Source organism: Macrotis lagotis, chromosome 1 (assembly GCF_037893015.1).
Source record: "Macrotis lagotis isolate mMagLag1 chromosome 1, bilby.v1.9.chrom.fasta, whole genome shotgun sequence".
In the NCBI taxonomy this organism is placed as follows: domain Eukaryota; kingdom Metazoa; phylum Chordata; class Mammalia; order Peramelemorphia; family Peramelidae; genus Macrotis; species Macrotis lagotis.
The window spans coordinates 734,534,022-734,556,598 of record NC_133658.1 but is presented as its reverse complement, the minus strand read 5'-3'; the positions used below and the strand labels follow the sequence as shown (position 1 = coordinate 734,556,598).

General features: G+C 37.9%; 1 protein-coding gene across 1 annotated transcript in view; it reads right to left on the bottom strand.

The window, feature by feature from the left end:
* Positions 1–22,577, bottom strand: part of ATP8A2 (ATPase phospholipid transporting 8A2) — an 865,734-nt gene that overhangs the window by 720,588 nt on the left and 122,569 nt on the right. Inside the window, exon 2 of the mRNA XM_074216189.1 lies at positions 11,473–11,614. Coding sequence (XP_074072290.1) covers positions 11,473–11,614 — 142 coding nt within the window. The remainder of the gene's footprint in view (positions 1–11,472; positions 11,615–22,577) is intronic.

The window sequence follows — 22,577 nt, the reverse complement described above, 5'->3', positions numbered from 1 at the left end:
CTTCCATCCTGACCAAAAGTCACTATAAACTCCTCCAAAATCAGGTGGGCAGATCATTTAGGATCCACATTTTTTTCACCTAAGCCTCTCACTCCAAATATACTGAATAGAATTCATCTATCAGCAAGTTTTTTTTAAATACCTACAAAGTGTCAAACACTACACTAGACATTGGAGTTACCAAGAAAGAAACAGCCCAAAGAAATTCCAGAAACACAATGAGTTTATAATCTAAAGGATAATGTAAATATATAAATATATATGGCATAAATATAAAGTTAAATGCAAACATATAAAAATTAGTTAACACAAATTATTTTAAGAGGAGGGCACTAGCAGTTAAGGGATAAGGAAATATTTCAAGCTGAAGAAGGTGACAATTCTGTGTCTTAAAAGAAAAGAGGTACTCCATGAGTCAGAGAGACAAGGAGGAAGTATATTCCAAGGATGAAGGATGTCTAGTGCAAAGAAATGAAGAGAGGGAATGGCATATAGTAGAAAAGAACAGAAATTTGGCTGCATCACAGGGGCTGGTGCCAGGTTGTATAGAGCTTTAAAAGATAAACAGAGTTTATATTCATTCTAGAAGCAACAGAAAGCCACTGGAAATGATAGCATATGCATTACATAGTCAGGTCTGCATTTAAGGAAAATTTCCTGGCAATTATATTTAGGATGGACCAGAGTAGGAAGAGGTTTAAAGGGAGGGAGATCAATTGCAATAACTAAGGCAAGAAGGTGTTGGGGGCCTAAACAAAGGTGATAGCTGTGTGAGCTTAGAGAAGGGATCAGATAGGAAAGTGATCCTAAAGAGGGGAAATGATCTGCTCAGGATCACACAGTAGCAAGTAACAGAGCTGAGATTTGAACCCAGATTCTCTAACTTCCAAGTCAGCACTCTCTAACCCTGGTACCCCTTAATTACCCTGAAGGACCACTAAACAATGCTACTTGTTCTCAGTCTCCAGATCAGAGCTTCTGTAATTCAGTTATGGCTTTTTCCAATTGCTGGAAGATTAAAAGAAAACTTTTTTTCGCACTTAACTAAGCTAGCTAGACTGAATCACTAAGGTTTTCAGTAGTAATAACACTGAAGTTTTCCTCTTCCACTTATTACTTTTCTGAGTCTGAAGGAAACCACACATGGAAATCGAAGGTAAAAGTAGATATTTTCTATGTGTCTTAGGTGTCTCATTTAGGACATTGATTCTGAGTGAAATAATTGCTTTTCTGGAAAGGGTCAAACCCTAGGGTCTCTGGTGAACTTGCAGTAATGAACTCAGAGAATATTCTGAAAAGAAAGCTGTCCAGGATAAATAAACTTAGCATTCAGGTAGTAAAGCCTTAGGAATAATAGCAAACAGAAATATGAAAGCATACAAGTATAAGCAAGTCACTAAAACCTCTAAGAGTCCCACTTTTTCCTTTTATAAAACAGGATCATACTTGAATTTACTGCCTCATAGTATTAGAAGGAGCATCATAACAACTTTGCTAATTATAAAGTATTGCAAATTAATTATTCTTCAGTACAAATTTATGTCAGGATTAACAACGCTTTCTGGGTCTCAATTTCCTTCTGAAGTAGAAGCTTCCTTTTAAGGTAAAAGAGGTATCCTAGTTGGCCCCTGAAGTTTCTTCTACCTTTTGATCTATGAAAGATCGACTAAATATAAGACAGAATCTAAGTTAATTCCAGGATCTAGCAAAAGTCTTTTCTTTTTGTCCCCAAGATTATGCTACTACAATATCCTGCAAAATTTTTCCTAATGATTATCAAAAGACTACATGGGAGGCTTATTTGGATGTGGTCTAAAAGTAAGACTTTGGAAGAAGATCATTCTGAATAGGTCATGTCTCTTCCATGGCTACCCAGATGAGCTCTCAAGAAAGCTCTATTTCAGGGGTGTCTAGGTGGCGCAGTGAATAGAACACCGGCCTTGGAGTCAGGAGTGCCTGAGTTCAAATCTAGCCTCAGACACTTAATAATTACCTAGCTGTGTGGCCTTGGGCAAGCCACTTAACTCCATCTGCCTTGCAAAAAAAAAACAAAAAAAAAAAAGAAAGCTCTATTTTCCTTTTGCCAGCTTTTGCCAGGGTTTGGAGAAAGAAAGGAAGGGCTGGCTAGGAGATCATTCACCATCAGAATTATCCAGCTCCTTGTAGAAATGTTAAAAGTACCATTTGTTGATAATGGAAAATACAATCATTTGAAATGTTAAGAATAAACCAAAGATTATATATCCTACTAATGGAGGATGAAAATGTAACCCTCTTTTCAGATATCTCAGGAGGACTCCACATAGTGCATACTCATCTTATTATACTCTACCATTATCCAGGCAATTGCAACTCCTACTTTTCCAAATACCTTCCACAATGTTTCTTTTCCATATCTTCTTTCCAATTCTTCCTGTTCTAAAAAGCTACCCTGTGAACACCAGATAGAGACAACCAAGTATCCTAAGGGATCTCAAAACCTAACAGTCTCTAAATTGATGGCTTCTCCTCTCTCTGGAGCTTCAGAGAGTCATGAGTTAGCATGAAAGAGTTAAGACCATGACACAATCTCAACCCACACAACTGCTGTTGTGCCTCCTGAAGGTAACATCTCTGAGAGACCTGAAATGCCCTAAGATGCCTACTGACATCATCCTAGCTGATTCCAGATGACCTTCTAAGTGGTGATAGAGGATGTCAAGAGATAATAGACAACAGCATTTAAGGCAAAGGAAAGAAGACAGAGCCTGAGCAATGCTATAGTCTGACCAGTTGATTCTTTTAACTAAGGGAAGGGAATAAGAGATTTATTAAATTCCTAGAAGTACCTCATAGCATATTGGGAAACACGTCAAGGGCTTTATAAATGTTCTTATTAGATTCTCACAACTCATGAGAAATATTTTTCCATTTTACACTTAAGGAAATTGAAGCTGACAGGTTAAATGACTTGCTCAGGGTCATAATATCCAATAATGCCTGCATCAGAATTTGAACTCAGATCTTCCTGACTGCAGGTCCAGTGGTCTAGTCACTCTGCCAAACAGCTCCTAACTTATTACTTACACTAAAGAATGAGAAAAAGGATTGATGTGTATAAAACTATTTTAACAGCTCTTTTTGTGGTGGCCAAAAACTGGAAAGTAAGATAATATCCATTATTTGTAAGAACTGGCAAATTGTGATATAGGAATGGAGTGGATAATACTTGTGTATTTAAAAATGGTGAAAGGGATTACTTTAAAGAAGTGAATAAAACTGGAAGCACCTAAACTGGAAGAACAATTGATACAATATACATTGTAAAGAAAAAAGACCACTGACCGGCACAATGAGCAACCATGATCCCAGAGGAAAGATAATGAAACATGCTATTTGCTTCCTGGCAAAAGTGATACACTCAAGGTACAGAATGAGACATATTTTTGGATACGGACAATGTAGTAATTTGTTTTACTTGACTAGGCCTATTTTTACAATGTTGTTTTTGTTTTGTTTTTTTGTTACTTGTTAAGGTTTCAGGAGGCAGAGAAGGTGAAATTTAGCAGAAGGGAGAGAAAATAAATGCTTGTAATTGAAATTTTTTTTAAACCTACTACTCACAACTATGACTTATGCTTGCACTTGGATAGTTTTAACATATAGTTATTAGTCTCTGAAATTATTAAAGATAAGCAAAGAAGTCATTTAAGCAGCCTTCTTTCTAATTTTTTAGAGATTTAGTCTTTACTTGCGAGCAGTAAGAATACAAAAATTGGTTAGTGTCTCACATAAAACACTGGCTGACTTACTCTTTAGCTTCAAAGAATAAAACTCAATAAACATGGGTACAGAATAGATGACTGGACTAGAAAATGCCTATGACAGCACTTCATCTTAGAGGTTGCTTTATCTGACTACCCTAGTAAATCAGCAGGTGTTCTCAATCTTTTTTGCACTGGTCAAAAATGTTAGTTACAAGATTCCATGGAGGGCTTGTATTTGTTCTCTGGCATTTGTTGGTATTTATATAAAAAGGAATACGACAATCATCTCACTGCATTCATTTTCATTGAGTGCTCAATGCTTGAACTGCAAGACATAATGAACATGACTGACTCAGAAACCAAATTGAGAGAGGGTGAAAATGTGGAGGCTATTTCATAAGACAGAGATTATTATAAATAATGTTTTCAAAAATGGTAAATAAATGCTTTTGATTGACATTTTTAAAAAACATACCAATTCTACAAACCTTTGTTAGGCACCTAAATAACAATAATAATTCCTAGGGATATGAAGTCTTTTAAAAGGGGCAGTTCTAACCCTTGAGGTACTTAAAGTCTATATTATCTTGTTTTGCATCATGGGAATATCTGTTTCACACTCAGGGCCTTCTAAAACTTCCACATTTTATCCAAAATATTATTCTTCTTGATCTCTGAAGCTTTTACTTGCAATATAAATGATGGAAGATGGTAGATCACAAATTGATTATAGTCCTTCTTCCAATTCTCCCTCTCCCCTGCTCCTTAATATCTCGGGGGCTGCATAAATATACTCACATTCTGTTACCATAAAAGTCATCATAATCATCAAATACTGCTTAACTTGCAATGATCAAAGTATTAAAACACATGCTCCAATAGACTTTTCTGCTAAAAATCTTTCTTATAGAAGGTCTCTACTCCAGTGTTACAAGATGAAGCAGAAATGACCATGGATTTTACAAGCATAGGCTCTGACAGTCCTGTCAAGATGGAAAGGATGTGAGTAAAGATCCTGAAAATGAACTTTGTGTGTATATCTCATCTGACACCTAATTAAAGATTATTCTGGAGAGGTTCACAGATAGAAGCTTAGCTATCTAGTGATAATTTCGTGAGTGGAGGGTGCATGGAAAGTCAAAATCATCCTTTAAGACATTGAAAGGGATGTGATCTGTGTGACTGGAAAGAATAGCCAGATGGATGAAGCCATAGGTCCTTCAAGTGTAAAATAAGCTGATATAATCCCCATCCAAGATGGATTTGTCATCTTTTCATTTTTTTAGAGGCAAAAATCTCATCTTGTCAATATCAGAAAAGAGGTTCCAAAAATCAGGATCTTAGCACATAAACAACTTGCAGTGATGCTAAAATAAATTATGATCCTGTATAATACTAATAGAGAGCCATTACTTTAGAGAAGAAGACGACTATAATTTAAAGTCAGTGAATTCAAGGCAACATTTTCCCGATATTCAATATTACTTCAGTGACATATAAGACTAACTGAGGAAGAAAGCTTTTGTATCCTTTTTCAATTAAAATACTATTGATGCTATTTGGCTGCTGCTCTAGTAACTGGCTGCTTGAACTCGAGTTATTTTTGCTATAGAGAAAACTCCCACTTGAAATGGATGATGTATTAAATACCTGGGCATATGGTTACATTTCATCTAGCTTTTAAGAATTCAATCTCAAAAGATCCGTGAAAATGACTTGTTATAGTTTTGAAGTCCCATTTCAAGAATTAGATGTTCACATCCACATAGAAAGGCCACATCTAGGCACAAGGCCCAGTTCCTGATTATATGAATACTGATTTGTGAACACTGAGTGTGAGTTGCTTTTTTAACTTGATTTTGGCACACAGGTATATCCTACTCTGAGTAAATACGGGTAAACTAGCTTGACAAATCAAGTTAGAAGATGGTTCTTCACATAACAAAAAAAAAAAAAAGTTTTCATAGGAGATGTAGACCACAATTCAAACTACTAAAATTTGACTTTGTATAAAAAATTCAACTTTGTAGAAAGGCATTTGCTATATAAATGAGGTACATTATCTTATGTTGAGATACGTCACATCATTTTTCCAACTACTTTCAACTAATATTTCCAAGTGATACATGTCAAGGTGATTCTATGATTTGTCATTTCATCAATGGAAGGCCCTCCTTCTACAGATATCATCTATCATATAATTTTTCAGAGCTTTCTATAGTTCTGAGTTTGGGTTAAAAAGATGAAATGAACTCCAGACTTCATGGCTTTGAGGTCAGCTCTCTATCCATGATGCCATGTTGACTATTATGCAGATTAATGTCTAGGAGTAAAAGATGTATTTGTAGCTCATTAGCATGAATTATGTTACACAAAAAAGGTATTATTTTTGTGAATGATTGAAAGAAACTACACAGATTTAAGGTGAAATACCAGCATTATTTCTAGTTTGAGTATTTGGGGTCTCAGTTTTTGTTGCTCAGTTGTTTCTAACTCTTTGTCATCCCATTTGGGGTTTTCTTGGCATTTGCCAATTATTTATACAGCTCATTTTGCAGATGAGGAAACTCAGGCAAACAGCGTTAAATGACTTACCACCCAGGGTCACAGACTAGTGAGTATCTGAGGTCAGATTTGAACTCAGGAAAATGAATCTTCCTGACTCCAGCTCATGTGTTTTATCCACTGCACCATCTACTCCATCCACTGTCTCACTTAGCTGCCCTAGGGGACTTGGTTACTAATTGTAAAATAAGAGGTTATTAGAAAGAAATTGTCTAAGGTAAACCTCTACATTTCAAAGCTATCAAACTGAGGTGGCATACAGAGTACATCTAGTTTTAGGGCAAATCTTTCCTTCCTGCTTCCCAGGATTCCTAAGGCTAGGATATTATTCCTTATTCTTAAGATAAGCCCAGAAGCAAAACTATCAACAGGCATTATGTGTAATGGGGATAAGCTAAAATCATTCCCAATAAAATCAGGGTTCAAACAAGAATGACTATTATCAACACTATTATTCAATATCGGATTAGAAATGTTAGCTTAAGCAATAAGAGAAGAAAAAGAAATTGGAAGGAATCAGAATCGGTAATGAAGAAATAAAACTCTCTCTTTGCAGGTGATATGATGATATACCTAAAGAATCCTAGAATATCATCTAAAAAACTACTGGAAACAATTAGCAATTTTAGCAAAGTCATGGAATATAAAATAAATCCACATAAATCCTCAGCATTTCTGTATATTACTAACAAGATACAGCAGCAAAAGATAGAAAGAGAAATCCCAATTAAAATAACTTCAGACAACATAAAATACCTGGGAGTTTACCTGCCAAAGCAGACTTTAAAACTCTATGAAAACAACCATAAGTCACTTTTCACATAAATAAAATTAGATCTAAATAATTGGGCAAATGTCAATTGCTCATGGGTAGGCCGAGTTAATATAATAAAAGTGACAATTCCACCTAAATTAAATCACTTATTTAATGTCATAGCAATCAAACTTTCAAAAATTTACTCTAGTGAGCTAGAAAACATAGTAACTAAATTCATATGGAGGAACAAAATGTCAAGAATATCAAGGAAATTAATTGAAAAAATGCAAAGGAAGGCAACCTAGCCAAATCAGATCTAAAATTATATTACAAAGCATCATTCATCAAAACTGTTTGGTACTGGATAAGAAATAGAGTAGTAGATTAGTGGAATAGATTAGGTGCAAAAGAGACAGCAGCAAATGACTATAGTAATCTATTGTTTGACAAACCTAATTCCAGTTTCCCAGATAAAAACTCACTTTCGATAAAAAAAAAAAAAAAAAAAAAAACTGCTGGGACAACTGTAAGATAGAATGGCAGAAATTAGGCATAGACCAACATCTCACACTCTATACCAAGATAAGGTAGAAATGGGTATAGGAATTAGACATAAAAGGTAATATTATAAGCCAATTAGGAGAATAGGGAATAGGTTACCTGTCAGATCTACAGAAAGGGAAGCAGTTTATGACCAAGGAAGAGATGGAGAACATCATTAAAAACAAACTAGATAATTTTGATTACATTAAATTTAAAAGCTTTTGCACAAACAAAACCACTGTAACCAAGATCAAAAGAAATGTAGTAAACTGGGGAAACAATTTTTACAACTAGTATTTCTGACAAATGCCTCATTACTAAAAATATAGAGTACTGAGTCAGATTTATGAAAAAAAAAAAGCCATTCCCCAACTGACAAATAGTCAAAAAGGATATGCAGAGGCAATTTACAGATGAAGAAATCAAAGTGACCCTAGTCATATGAAAAATTTCTCTAAATCATTACTGATCAGAGAAATGCAAATTAAAACTTCTCTGAAGTATCACCTCACACCTCCCAGATTGGCCAATATGATCCAAATTATCAGTATTGGAGGGGATGTGGGAAAATTGAGACACTAATACATTGTTGGTGCAACCTTTCTGGAGAGCAATTTGGAATTATGCCCAAAGGGCAATTAAAATGTGCTTATTATCCCTTAAGTCAGCAATATCACTCTTGGATCTATATCCTGAAGAGATTATGAAAAGGGGTAAAAATCCCACATTCATAGCATATTCATAGAAGCTTTTTTGTAGTGGCAAAGTATTGGAAATTGAGGATATAGCCATCAATTGAGGAATGGCTAAACAAACTGGTATATGTATGTGATGGAACACTATAGTTCTTCAAGACATTAGAATTTCAGAAAAGCCTGAAAAGATTTGCATGAATTGGTATTGAATGAAATGAGCAGAACTAGAAGAATATTATACAAATTAAGAATAATATGGGATCATGATCAGAAGTACAATAATCAAAGACAATTTTAAGAGACTTTTGATAGAAAATACCATCCGTATAGAGAAAGAACTGTGGGGTTTAAATGAAGTCCAAAGCTTATTATCTTCAATATTTAAAAGCTTTCTTATGTTATTATGCCATTTTTCCTCTCTATTATTTTCTTTCTTCCATTTGGATCTGATTCTTCTCCATAACATTGCTCAATACTGATCTATGTTTAGCATGGTTATAAATATAGAGTCTTTATCAGATTGCTTTCTGTTAGGCAGAAAGGGGAGGAAGGGAGGGAAGGAGAAAAATTATAAAACCAAAACCTTGCAAAAAAAAAAATGATAGGTTAAAAAAACTACCATTCCAACTAGGAAAAACAAATAAATAAAATATTTAAATTTTTTAAAATAAGAGAAATAAGCTCAGAATCATCCTACTTTCTGAAAACTTAGCCTGATCTCCTCCATCTCATACTTTATTTCCTGACTTCACAGTCACTTGAACAAACATTCCCAATTCTGATCCTTTTCTTAATCAAGTCCCTGACCACCCTTAGTAAGTAGGAGCAAAAGAATAGCCAACTGGCAATTAATTTGCCAAGTTAGTAAAGAGATTGGGGTGAGAAACCAAGAACTATGCTTAAGCAAGGTCCAACCAAATTGTGGACTCCTTATATAATTATGCCCCAGCTCAAATAATTTATTTAGTATTGCTCTCTAGAAAAAAGTTAATATTTTTTCATCATACTTAAGGGGGAAAACACCAGTGATCTAGAATCAGGAATTCTCTCGATGGTAAATTATCTTTCTTCAGAGTAATGTGATTTTCCTATTGTCTGAGAAGAAGAATATAAAATCCTAAATAATGATGTACAATTTTGATTACAAAAATAATTTTTTCCTGTTTTAGACCCTAATAAATCTTTCTGACTGAAAAGAAGGCCTTAATGGTTACTAATAACTGATTGAAATCTTTAAATTAAAAAGGAAAGCATTAAAGAGACTCTGGTAGTAAAAGTTGTCATAGTTTACATCTCTCTGATGACCATTAAAAATCTAAGCAAGTTTTGCAAGTAATTCTTGATAAAATGATATGCTACTATGATAAACCTCTTAGAGTTAATGTTACATGATTAGTCTGATTATCATTCCCACTGACAGACATGTTGTACATCAAGAAAGTTTGGATTTTCTGATAATAAAACAAGTTACATTTAAATGTTTAAGATCCTAAGTTTTCAATTTTGAGTCAATTTTTTTGCTGATAATACATACTATGAAAATTGAATATAAAACAGATAATATTTTAATAATTAATAATTATAAGACTCAGATAATTTGATTCCAATTTAGTTCCCTTATGTGGGATTTTAATCCTAAAACATAAGTATTAGAGGGGAGAAGGAAGGACACCCATTTTGTCATTTTTTCTATTAGTACTCTATAGTTTACATGCACACTATAGCAGATCTGAAACATAGTAGTTTTTAAGTCTCATAATTAATCTCATAAAATTTCACTAAATTGCAAGGAAACTTGAAATTAGAATCAACTTTGTCCTAATATAGACTGCAAGAATTAGAATAAACTTCCTCTACTGCTGTCCTTCTATATAAGTTATGAAAGGGACTGGGAGTTTTTTCACACTGTCTTTCTTGTATCATACTTTTCTCTGTAACATTTGAAGACAAAAATAAATAAGGACACAACGTCTAAACTCTGAAATTCAAATAGAAAGAACACCTGTCAGTAGAAAGAACTTTTAGGGAAAAAAAAAGAGAAATGTCCTAATGGTTCAATTTCAGTCTTAAAGTAAAATAATTTTATGTGTTTTTTTAACTTTATACAGACAGGTTATAGCAAAGGATATGAATTAATACAGGTGGGCATAGCCCAGGACTAGAATAGCCCAGAAAAGAAATTCTTTCTTCTAAAATGGAAGCTGGCCATATGAGCAGTTTAGAAAACTATTGAATGAATGGAGCAAATCAGCAACATCTTACCATCAATAAGAGAACAAGTCTGAAAATGGGATAAAAAGCAAGTACTTTTCTAACAGTAATATTATGCTATCTTCATACTGAAGACAACACTAATCACTCTATTCTGATCAGAGGTTCAGAGAGAAAATCTAGGGCACATATAATGCTCATCACCAAGACAGAAGTTACTCCTTATGTCAGTACCACTGTTTTACTCAAAGTCACTTATGATAGCTGTTGGCATAATCTTTAATAGAACAGACAAAATATTTATTCTTCTCAATAAAAAGGTAGAATATTTTAAGCAGACCCTCCAAGTCAAAGACACCAAGTTGTAGCATTAGGTTCCTGCTAGCTTGTAGTAATGAGCCCAGACAACAGCTTCACCTCCTCCAGTCCGTTTCCTCATCAGCAAAATGAGAGGTTTGGACAACACCTCTCAAAGCATCCTGAATTCTATGTTTAAATACTAATCATTGGACAAAACGAGTTCTCCTTACTCTAATCTCAAAGCCATGACAGCCAGGTGCTTCTCGTGACAAGCTGTCTGGTGAATTAGCTTGGGTAACGGAGCTTCATGAAGCTGCCGTTTCTCTTTTAAAAAGGGATCCCTGTGAGGTCTGTAAACACTGTCATCCAGCGGCAGGCTGCACAGTCCTGCTCACCGAGAGGCTCGAGGGGATCCCCTGAGTGAGGGCCTGGGGAGGAGGCAGGATCCCGGGGGGGCGGAGGCGGGCTTGGAGCCTTCGCTCGGGGCTCCAGAACCGGGGGCTTGAGGCAGCGGAGCAGCACCTGAGCCCATGGGGAAGGGGCGGGGGGCTCTCGTCTGCAGGGAGGCTCGCTGCCCGGCCCGCCGCACCCGGGGTGTGCACGGGGCTCTCTCCTTGCCGCCCCCCCCCCCCGCCCCGCCGCCTCCCTTTCTTACCTGACCCGATTGTCGTGGAACTTGGTCGGCTGGACCCGGTTGAAGAAAATGGTGCGAGAGGGCGCTTCCTCCGGGTCCACAATGGACGTCCGGGACATCTCATCATCCGCTATCTTATATCCTGAGGAGTTATAAGTAGGTTCTGTAGACAGGGGAGAGAACACAAAAGAAGTCAGGGAGCGGGCGGGGGCGAGCTGGCCCGGCAGGGCAGCGCGGGGCTGCAGACGGAGCCGGGAAGGATGCTGGCAGCTCTGCGCCCGGGCCCGCCTATCTACCTCTCGCCTCCCTGGGGACTGCTGCCGCGAGGCTCCGGCTCCTCCCCTTCCCCTCCCTCCGGGCCCAAGGGGGCGGGGGGCGGCAGCTGCGCTCGGGCCCCGGGCAGAGCGCGCCCCGGAGGAGCCGCAGCGGGAGCTGGAACCGAGGGCGGCTTCTGCCCAAGGCCAGGCCCGGGCTGGGCCGAGCCCCGCGGCCGCCGGTGCTGGGGGGAAGCGAATGGAGGGGGAGATGGGAAATGGGATTCTGCTCGCCCCGATGGACGCAGACCCGTCCCCGGCAGCCTGCGCGGGGCGGGCAGCCAGGAGCACCCGCACCGCGGCCTGAGGACGCGCTCTCTGCGAGCCTCGGCGGGCAGATCTCCCCGCAGCTCCTGCGTGTATTAGGGTGTCTTCGGAGACGACACCTTCCCTTTCTGGCCCTCTCTGCATCCCCATGATCCGACTCAGGACTCACATCTGCGTGAGGGCAGACGCACCCCACCTGTTAGGTTAGAGGCAGGCATCACCCACTTCCAATCTGGGAAACCTCAGGGTTCTGGGGCAAGTGTCACGGCCTTTGAGCTTTCCCTCTTCCCCGGCCCAGGCCCCAGCTCTGTCCTCCACACAGAGAAGGGCATTTCCCCATCAACTACTCAGGATGAAATTTTTTCCTGACCTTAACCTGTCTCATCTCATTTAGGAAAATGGCAATTCATTGGGAAGGCAGGTGCCTCTTCCTATAGAGTCTACCACACTTGAAATGTCTCTTAGATATCTAGGAAACATTTAAGTTTTGAGAAGTTATCAGGAACTGTTATGGAGAAGGTAGACATAGTTTAGGGAAATACATTTTCTCTTTATCACACTGTCCAGGACAAGGATTTCTATCTTAAAGGATATCTAAAGAACTTGAGTGAATGAAAATATTCACCATCTTAAGAGATTTTCTGCCCCATTACAATATTCTGTTCAAATTAATCTCTAAGAATTGACATATCCCACTGGAGCAAACGACCTACATTACTCTAGACCCCAAGGTTAACATATTTTTCCCAAGATCATCCAACATCTTATGCCTATTATTCAGCTTCCAAATAAAGTGACTAAGCAGCCTTACTTTACCACCCAAAGGCTACATAAAAAGACCCTGCATCTGATAATTTTCCTTTGTTCTTCCAGGTGTAATGGCCCAAAAACTGCCACATCGTCTAATGCTAAATTTTATCTTTTAGTCTTGTCTCTTAATTTGTCAAAATTGGGTCCATGATAAGGGTACTTATTCTCCCTAAGGATCCCTAGACTTTTTGTTTGAGGAATTACCCAACACTATTACCTTTAGAGAAAGAAAGAAAAATTGAAAATTCAGCTAACTTATAAGACTTTTCTAAAAATCCATAGTGCATAGTACTTTACAAGGAAATCATTCTTAACAACCTGGTAGCTCAGTGACCTTGGAGACAGGAGAACAGGAGTTCAGATATTTGACACTAACTAGCTATGTGACCTTGGGCAAGTTAACTTAACCCTGAATGCCTCACATTCAGGGCCATCTCCAGTGATCCTGATGTATAGCTGGCTGATGTATAGCTGGCTGATGGACCCAGATAGCTCTAGAGGAGAAAGTGAAGCTGGTGACTTAGCAAATCCAATTCATGTACTTGTCATAGCACTTCCCTGATGTCATAGTATGTCATGGTACTCTTTGAGAATGAGGGACAAACATTACATCAAAAACATGTAATAAAATGAAACCAATGGCAACCATGATCTTTTAGCAATATTTTCATTCACTCAAGTCCATTAGAGAAGAACCCTTCCAATTCTCAGAAAAATAAAGATTTGAAAATTATTTTCATTGTCAAACAATATTATCAACAACAAATCCTAATTACCTACTATTTGTCAGTCACAAGTGTTATAAGATGAAAATATTCAATAGCAGTATTTTCTGATGCTGGTTTTGAATATCAACTCTTGTCATTTACTCCCTGTGAGAGATTGAACAAGATGTTTTACTTTACTTTCTGTAGACATGATGAAGAAAGTAAGGGCCAGTTTCTTCATCATATTTATAAAAGGAAAGGTTTAGACTAGATGATTCAAGATCTTTCTAGCTCTAAAGTCTATTAAACATGAGTCTCTTAGGTCACTTATAGTTGATTTCTTCCTCTTATCACTGATGAAAAAATTCTAGAACCATCCAATTCAGGAATAATAGACTAGAGCCTTTACCAGGAGCCCTGAGATAAGAACTGAATGAGATGTCAGTGTTATCTTTTCTCCTTCAAGGCAAAAATTTACCATCTACTTCAGGCTCCACCCCACCTCCATAAACCCTGCTTATTCAAGAAATTAGAGTTGCAATTGAAAAGACAATAGATTCATTTTTTTTATCTTATGTTTGGTTAAAGACAGTCCAATAAACATAAAACTCATTTCTCACTCATAATTGCTAGCATGATGTGACTGCTAAATTATGTATTTCATAAGCTTTACCTGAATAATACCCTTGGACAATGCTTTTAACTTTGCATGTATCGGTTAGTTTTACATTGATCTGCATTCACAATGAGAATATGTGTGTACACATATCTACAGAAGAGGTAAAATTAACTTTATTATCCCTTTCCTATGATCAAAGTAAACATGCATCTATTTTTCCCTCTCCATTCTTTTTGTCTCCCACCAACAAGACCTGAAAAGTTTGATGGAAAGTGAATAGAAGGTGGCTTGAGAAAAAAGTTCAGATGGAGGCTTTATTATCACTGAGCCTAAGCCTGATCTCCCAAATCATCTCTACTTTCCAATTTCTACTCTACACTAGGTCAATATTGCCATTCTATCAGGGTAAAAGTGTGAAATCAACTCTGCAGTCTAAATCAAATCAGACACTTTACAGCCATTCTCAACCTAGTTCCAATCTATCTCCAAACCACCTTCCCATACTTATTATTTTTCTCCCCTTGACACCCTCTTGTGGTCCAGACAAACTGGCTGGCTGCTGTGCTTCTTCAGTCAGATGGCATTGTGTACTACATTGTGTTCAGCACAGTATTAAAGGCTGTAGCTACAAAGAAAGACAAAAGACAGGCTGTGCTTTCGAAGAGGTCACAGTCTAAAAGGGAAAAGTACACAAACAACTCTTTACAATGGTTACACACAGCAGGTGATAGTATGTCCTCCATCCAAGGGCAGAAAAAGTTATGCTGTAAGATGTCCTAGTGAGACTTTGGTAAGAGTTAAAAGTTCTGTAGAGGCTCAATGATAGACAATGAACAGTAAAAATCTTTCCCAAAATAGACTTTTTTCTCACTAGAAAGTGTAGAAGGTTTAAAAACCATAATTACATATAAGAGGTTAGCAAGATAAAGAAGGCATATCTTTAGACAAAGACTACCTAATTCATACCTAAGCCCCAAGCCACTTTTTTATCTACCTAAGATTCTCAAAAGAGTTTGGGAGGCAAAAAACAAAAACATCTGAAAGCCCCAAGGAAACATGGAATAATTTGCTGAAACAAGAGGCTTCTAAGTGAAGAAGAATGTGTAAAAAAGGAAGAGCAAACCTCTCTTCCTTCTCTAGCCCTGAAGGAGATATATAACTTCAGAAATAAGGTGATTACTGGAGATCAGAGCAAACCCTCCTGAAGAGATATTTACATGACCCCATCTGTCCATCTGCAGCTGCCCAGAAGCAAAGCCTCCTTCCCTACCCAGACTTGAAATTAGGAAGCCAATGAGAAGTCAGTATAGCCACCAAATGACCTACCTGCTAAGTAGGAGCCCAGCAGGTTACCAGTACAGAGAGTGATTCATAACAAATTTTATGAGAATACTCTAAAATAAGAACTTCCAGGTCCAGATCAAGATTGTGTCCCTTACGCTTATGCCCAACAAAACACTGTACTCCTGAGTTCTTGCCCATTCTACCCTCTTCTATATTGCGGGTGTATTGCCTCTAAATTTAAGGGGAAATGATTTGTAATTACTAGGGTTGCTAAAACATTTGATTAAATACCTTTGTCAGAGCTCTAAGTATACTGGCTTTTTGTTTTGTTTTATTTATTTAGAGATTTGGTGTTTCTCTATCTCAGCCAGGCTGAAAGTACTGTGGCTATTGACAATCTGTTTGATTAATCAATAAAAATTATTATTGTTTAGCCATGTCTTATTCTTTGTCACCACGTTTGGGGCTTTCTTGACAAAGATACTGGAATAGTTTATCATTTCCCTCTCCAGTTCATTTACAGATGAGAAAACTGAAACCAACGATGTTAAATGATTTGCCCAGGGTCACAGAGCTGGTGTCTGAGGCCAAACTTGAACTCAGATTTCCTGACTCCAGACCTGTGCCATCTAGCTCTCCTATATGACAGGCTTGCTAAGTTAAGTATTGGATATCCAAAAATAGTCTCTGCCCTGGAAGAATTTACAAAATAATGAGGGAAAACACACAAGAGGAAGCTAAAAAGCAAAGGGGAGGTGTGTGAGGAGGAGAAGCCAGGCCATAGTGGAGAATCAAGAAGTCCCAAACAATGCAGTCAGGTAAGAAATGAAGAGGGTTTGCCTACCCTCTAATGGGAGGGGGGGAGGGGGGCTGACGAAAATAGAGTGGTGATCTCACTACTGACCAGTTCCATCTCCAGGACACACCCCTCTCCAGAGGCTCACCATACTGGTACTGAACTTAGGGTGGATACTCAATCACTTTAGCCCTACTGTAGCTCAGGACCCCTGAACTCAAGTGATTCAAATGACTTGATAGCAGGGATAATAGTTGTATATGCCACCAAACTATACCTACTGGCTGACTGTTAGGGGGAAGCATACCAGTTTGGGCTTGAGATCTGGAGTTAAACAGGATAGAAACATTATCCCCCTGGAATTTTTTGAAGTATCAGTCTCTCTTCTGGGGACACAACTGGCTAGAGAAAGTGACAACTGTGCATGTTAAAACCGTGAGGGGGCATATGGGAATGTAGAGAAAATGAAAAACCCCTTTGTAAGTTTAGTGGAAAAATCATCTCTCCTCACTCCAACAAGGTAAGTAACTTTAGAGATCAAAGAAATGGATTTTACTGAACCTCTTTTCAAAAAGAAGCCTCCACTCTAATCAATGAATCTAGAGTAACAAGGTAATTCTGAGGTTAAGATATTCTCTCTACTCCCCCAAATCACTTGATCTACAATTCAATGAAATAAGGAAAGTAGCTGAGCAGCCTCACTTCTCCTAAAGGAGTGTGTGTTTGTGTGTGTCTGTGTGTCTGTGTGTGTGCATCTGCTCCTAGGAGTTGCTACCTGTCAACAGCTCATCAACTGATGCTAATTAAACTTCTAGCCTGGCCTCTTGTTTATTGGTCTCCAGTCAAAAGATCTAAGGAGAAGGGATCACTCTTCAAGAGAGCTTTAGGATCTTTAGGGCTGTGGAATTCGCAAACAAGAACATGTCTATCCTGTAGAATTAAACTGGAGGACAGATCTCCAGTTCCTGTCATAATGACTAACTCATAAAAACCACTTTAGCAATGCTTATTGCTTGACTGAAATCTGGAATATTTTTCCTTTGAAATCTATTTGATTTCCCACCACCTTAATCTAGGTGCACATTATCTCATGCTTGGATTGTGCTCTTAGCCTCCTAGCTGTCTTACTCATGCAGGCTCAGTCTTTCAACTCTTATGCAACCAACTGCAATCATCTTTCTCAAAGACAGTTTGCATCTTATTGATCCCTAATCAAACTACCTTAAATTTAATCTTTTCTGCAAGACTTTTGAAACCTACCAAAATCCAACCTTACTATCTCACTCTTATTTCCTTATTTCATTCACATGCAATTTCACTCCTATTATTCCACCTCCTATACTTATACTTTATTCCAATCCCTACCTGCCTTCACTTCTCCCGTTTCCTATCTAGAAACATCTTATTCTCCAAGTCTCAATCTTTCCTAGTCAATCAACTAACACTTTAGTCCTTACTATCTAACAGGCACTAGGCTCAGTGTTGGAATACCAAGAAAGATTGTAAAAACAATCTCTGCTCTAAAGCAGTTCCTAGGCTAATAGGGGAGATATGCAAACCATATACAAGCAAAATACATACATAGTAAATTGCATTTACTATCAGAGAAAAGATTAGGAAAGGCTTCATTAACTGGAATCAGAGGTGGCAATGAGGAAAGAGCCTGTTCTAAAAATGAAAGACAATCAGTGAAGATGCCCAGTACTGGGAGATGATGGGCCATGTGCTAGGAACAGCAAGGAGGTCACTGTCACTGGACTGAAGAATATGTGGCAGTAAGAGGTAAGAAGACTGTCAAGGTAGGAAGTATCCAGGTTTTGAAGGTCCATGAAAGCCAGAGGACTTTATATCTGATTCTTGTGGGGGCCACAGAAATTTAATGAATGGGGGGAAGGGCATGATCCTGTCAAACTGGCACTTACAGAAGAGCAGTTTGACAAATGAGTGGAGGCTGTACAAGGATGGGGAGATTCCAGGCAGGGAGACCAACTAGCAAGCTATTGTAATAGTCCAGGTATGAGGTGATGAGGGCCTGAACCAAGGTAGTAGCTGTATCAAAGTTGATCATTCTCTCTCTTCTGGAAGCTCTTATAACTGGCCTTCTAAAACATTTCTCACTTCCCTTTCTGGCTACTCTTTCTGCTTCTCCTTTACTGTCCCCAAAAAATGTTTCCAAGTCTGCCCTAGGTGCTCTGCAACCTCCATAATCTCTCCTTTGATGACCTCATCTGTTTCTACTGTGTTACATTATCATATCTATATATAAGTCTCCTAAGTAGCCAGCCTAATAACTAATCTATGTATGCAGTTAGGTCTTCTTTCACTCTCAAACTCTATTTCTGTATCTCAAAATGTTTACTTGGTGTTCCACCTGAATGTCCTAATGATAGCTCAAACTTAACATGTAAAAAAACTGAAATTCTTTTCCTCATAAATTTGCACCTCTTAACTTTATAATTTTAGTTAAAAGATATAACTATCATCCCAGTTATCCAATCTCAAGACCTAACCCTGTCCTTCCTCAAAAGTAGCTTCTGACAACTGAATCCCCCAATTGTCCTTCCTTTCTATTAGTTCTCCTCCCCCCCCCTCTATTATACCCTTTCCCTCCTACTTTTCTGAAGTATTAGATTTCCATACCCAACTGAATATGTGTGTTATTCCTTCAAGTCAATTCCAATGAGAATAAGGTTCAAGTGATCCCTCATCCCACCCCACAACACCCCACAACTTCTCCTTTACTGTAAAAGTTCTTTCACACCTCTTATTTTTATGTGAGCTAATTTACCCCCATTCTACCTCTCCTTTTCACCTTCTCCCAGGGTATCCCTCTTTCCTCATCCCTTAATTTCATATAATTTTTAGCTATCCCATCATATTCAGGTTACACCATGCCCTCTATATACACTCCTAACTATCCTAATAATGTAAAAGTTCTTAGGAGTTAAAAGTATCATCTTCCTATATAGGAATGCAAATAATTGTAACCTTATTGAATGCCTTATAATTTCTCTTTCCTATTTACCTTTTATTATGCTTCTCTTCAGACTTGTATTTGAAAGTCAAATTTTCTGTTCAGCTCATCAGGAATTTCACTGAATTTTATCACTATTTTACTGAGTACTCATTTTCCCTCCTTCAGTATGGTTCATGATAATCTTAACCAATCAGTCATCAAGTCCTACCAAGTCTCCCTCCACATCTATTCCCTTCTTTCCAGCTAACACTGCAAAAAATCTAGTTCAAGCCTTCATTTTCTATTATTTATTCTATTTTAATAGCTACGTAGATGGTCTATTTTCCTGTTTCTAAGTCTATTCTCCAAACCATCTGTCATATAAATATCCAAGAAATAGGGGTTGGGATTTAGAATTGAAAGAGACCTTAAAAAGTCATTTTTTTCAAAACTTTCATATTAAATGAAACTTAAGTACTAGGAGACTGGCTTATCTAAAGTCACACAGCTGGTAGGTGACAGAAGCAAGAATGGAATCCAGATCCTATTACTCTAAATCTTGTACTTTTCCCCTATACATTGTGCTCTTTAAGTCTAGGCAAATTGTTTCATAGCCTCAAACCTTCTGTGATTCCCCATTGCCTTTAAAAGAGAAAATATTAACTCTTTAGTTTAAAACCCTCTATACTTAGAATATAATCTCATTTTAAAAATTTATATAACATTATTCCTTTTTACATTTATTATACTCCACCCTAACTGGATAATTGTTGACTGTTCCCTACACTTAAATTCCATCTCCTGCCACTGTTCATTCCTGTAAGCTATTTCTCATTTAAAGAATGCACTAGGGGTGGCTAGGTGGTGTAGTGGATAAAGCACCAGTCTTGGAGTCAGGAGTACCTGGGTTCAAATCCGGTCTCAGACAATAATTACCTAGCTGTGTGGCCTTGGGCAAGCCACTTAACCCCATTTGCCTTGCAAAAACCTAAAAGAAAAAAAAATAGAATGCACTAGAGGGGACAGCTTAGGTGGTGCAGTGGACAGAGCACTGGCCCTAGAGTCAGGAGGAACTGAGTTCAAATACTACCTCAAACACTTAATAATTGCCTAGCTGTGTGACCTTGGGGAAGTCACTTAACCCTATTGCCTTAAATAAATAAAAAATTTTTTCAAAAATGCACTACCTCCTGATCTCTAGCTTTTGGAATTTTCTTTAATACTCCATTAATACCCCACTTCCACAAGGCCTTCTCTGATCCCCATAAATGAAAAGATTTTCACTGGTCCAATTTTACTAGAGCACTGTATCTGAACCTCTTATAACACTTTATCTTTTCTTTTTTAAGGTTTTTGCAAGGCAAATGGGGTTAAGTGGCTTGCCCAAGGCCACACAGCTAGGTAATTATTAAGGGTCTGAGACCAGATTTGAACCCAGGTACTCCTGACTCCAGGGCCGGTGCTTTATTTACTGCAGCACCTAGGCACCCCCATAACACTCTATCTTGTATGATATTTACCTGTGTATGAATGAGCTGTCCTCTCTAGTAGAATGTTAGCTTCTTCAGGGGTAGACAGCATTTTTACATTTATGCCTCCAGGAAATGGTAAGATACCTCTCATACAGTCTAGATCTGTAATTTCATTGATGAAGTAAACACCCCATGAATAAGATCTCTCTACCAATATAAACTGGTACTTCATCTAAAATTTATAGTCAGAGTTCTCTGGATTAAGCAATTTACTTAGGGTCACAATATCAATATAGGTCATAAGCATGAATATGTTGGAACCAGCTCTAATCAGCTCAGAAAGACTTAAGTTTTCAGTGTTTATATAATTTACACTATGAAAATAAGACCAATAAGAGCTTAATTTATCATTTTGTTGATCATCTGATTTAATAAACAATGAAGAAACCACTACTAATGTGTCTGATGGAAAAATATTTTTTCAGATTCATCTTAAAGGTATATCCTGCATAGTCTCCCCCCCCAACCCCCCACCCACCTTACACAGTCAACTGTTAAAAATTTACCAGCATATCTCAGGTTTTGAGAGAAACTGCAACCCTGTATCACTGATTCAAAATCAGGCTTACTATCCCCTAGACCATGTTTTACCATTTACATACCAAATCCTAAATGATTGGATTTAAAATATATGTCAATTTAGCAAACTCAGAAAATTCAGTTTGGAAATCTCAAACTATCAACTATAGTTCAGAAACTATCCAAAAAGAAAATCAGTATGTGTTTCAATGTCCAGTGATTATTCATTATGAAAGCCAGGAACTAGGGACAGTTAGGTGGTGCAATGAATAAGAGCACTGGCCCTGAAGTCAGGAGGACCTAAGTTCAAACCTGGCCTCAGACACTTAATACTTATAACTGTATGACCTTGGGCAAGTCACTTAACCCCATTGCCTTATACCCCCCCCCCCAAAAAAAAGAAAGTCAGGAACTAGCTAAACTAATTGTTGGGTGCAAATATAACATAATATTATTGGGGGCGGCTAGGTTGCTCAGTGGGTAGAGCACCAGTCCTGGAGTCAGGAGTACCTGAGTTCAAATCTGGCCTCAGACACTTAATAATTACGTAGCTGTATGACCTTGGGCAAGCCACTTAACCCCATTTGCCTTGCAAAAAAAAAAACTAAAAAAAATTATTGAACCATATGACTACTGAACTATATATGATAATAGGAAAAATGAACAAGCATTTATGTAGTGCTTATTGTATATTAAGCATCATTTGATCCCCAAAACAATCCTGCAGGATAGGGGTTTTTTTAATTAGTTGAGGAAACTGAGATGAGCAGAGGTTAAGTGACTTGCCCAAAGTCACACAGCTAGGCAGTTGAGGCCAAATTTGAACTCAATTCTTCCTAACTTCAACTTTCTTCAACTACACTTAGAAATCTCTTCCCAAAAGTAAAATGTGAAGCAGAGGACAAAAGTTTTTGCAAAGGCAAATTCTGGCTGGAGAAGAAGAAAAATTTCCTAAGCACTAGAATTATCCAAAAGTCAAGTGGTTTCTCTGTCCTTGAAGGTCCCTAGGCAGAGAATGTCTAGCTACTCTTTGGTGTGTGGTAGAGAAAATCCTGCTCTTATTGTTCACCTTGTTTCTTGGACTAGGTTAAAATCTCCTTAAACACACACATCTCTTTTGTAGCCTTCACTCTGCCTAGCACAGTAATGAGTCAAATGGTAGGCAGTCCATCCCCAGGGAATAAAACTTTTCCTCAGCAACTTTATTCAAATGTTCACATCTAACAGGATTACTCCCAGCTAACCTAAATCCCTCTGACTGAAGTCTGAACTAATTTCTTTTCATTTTGTTTCTTCAACTCCACAGAAGCGGGGGGGTCTCT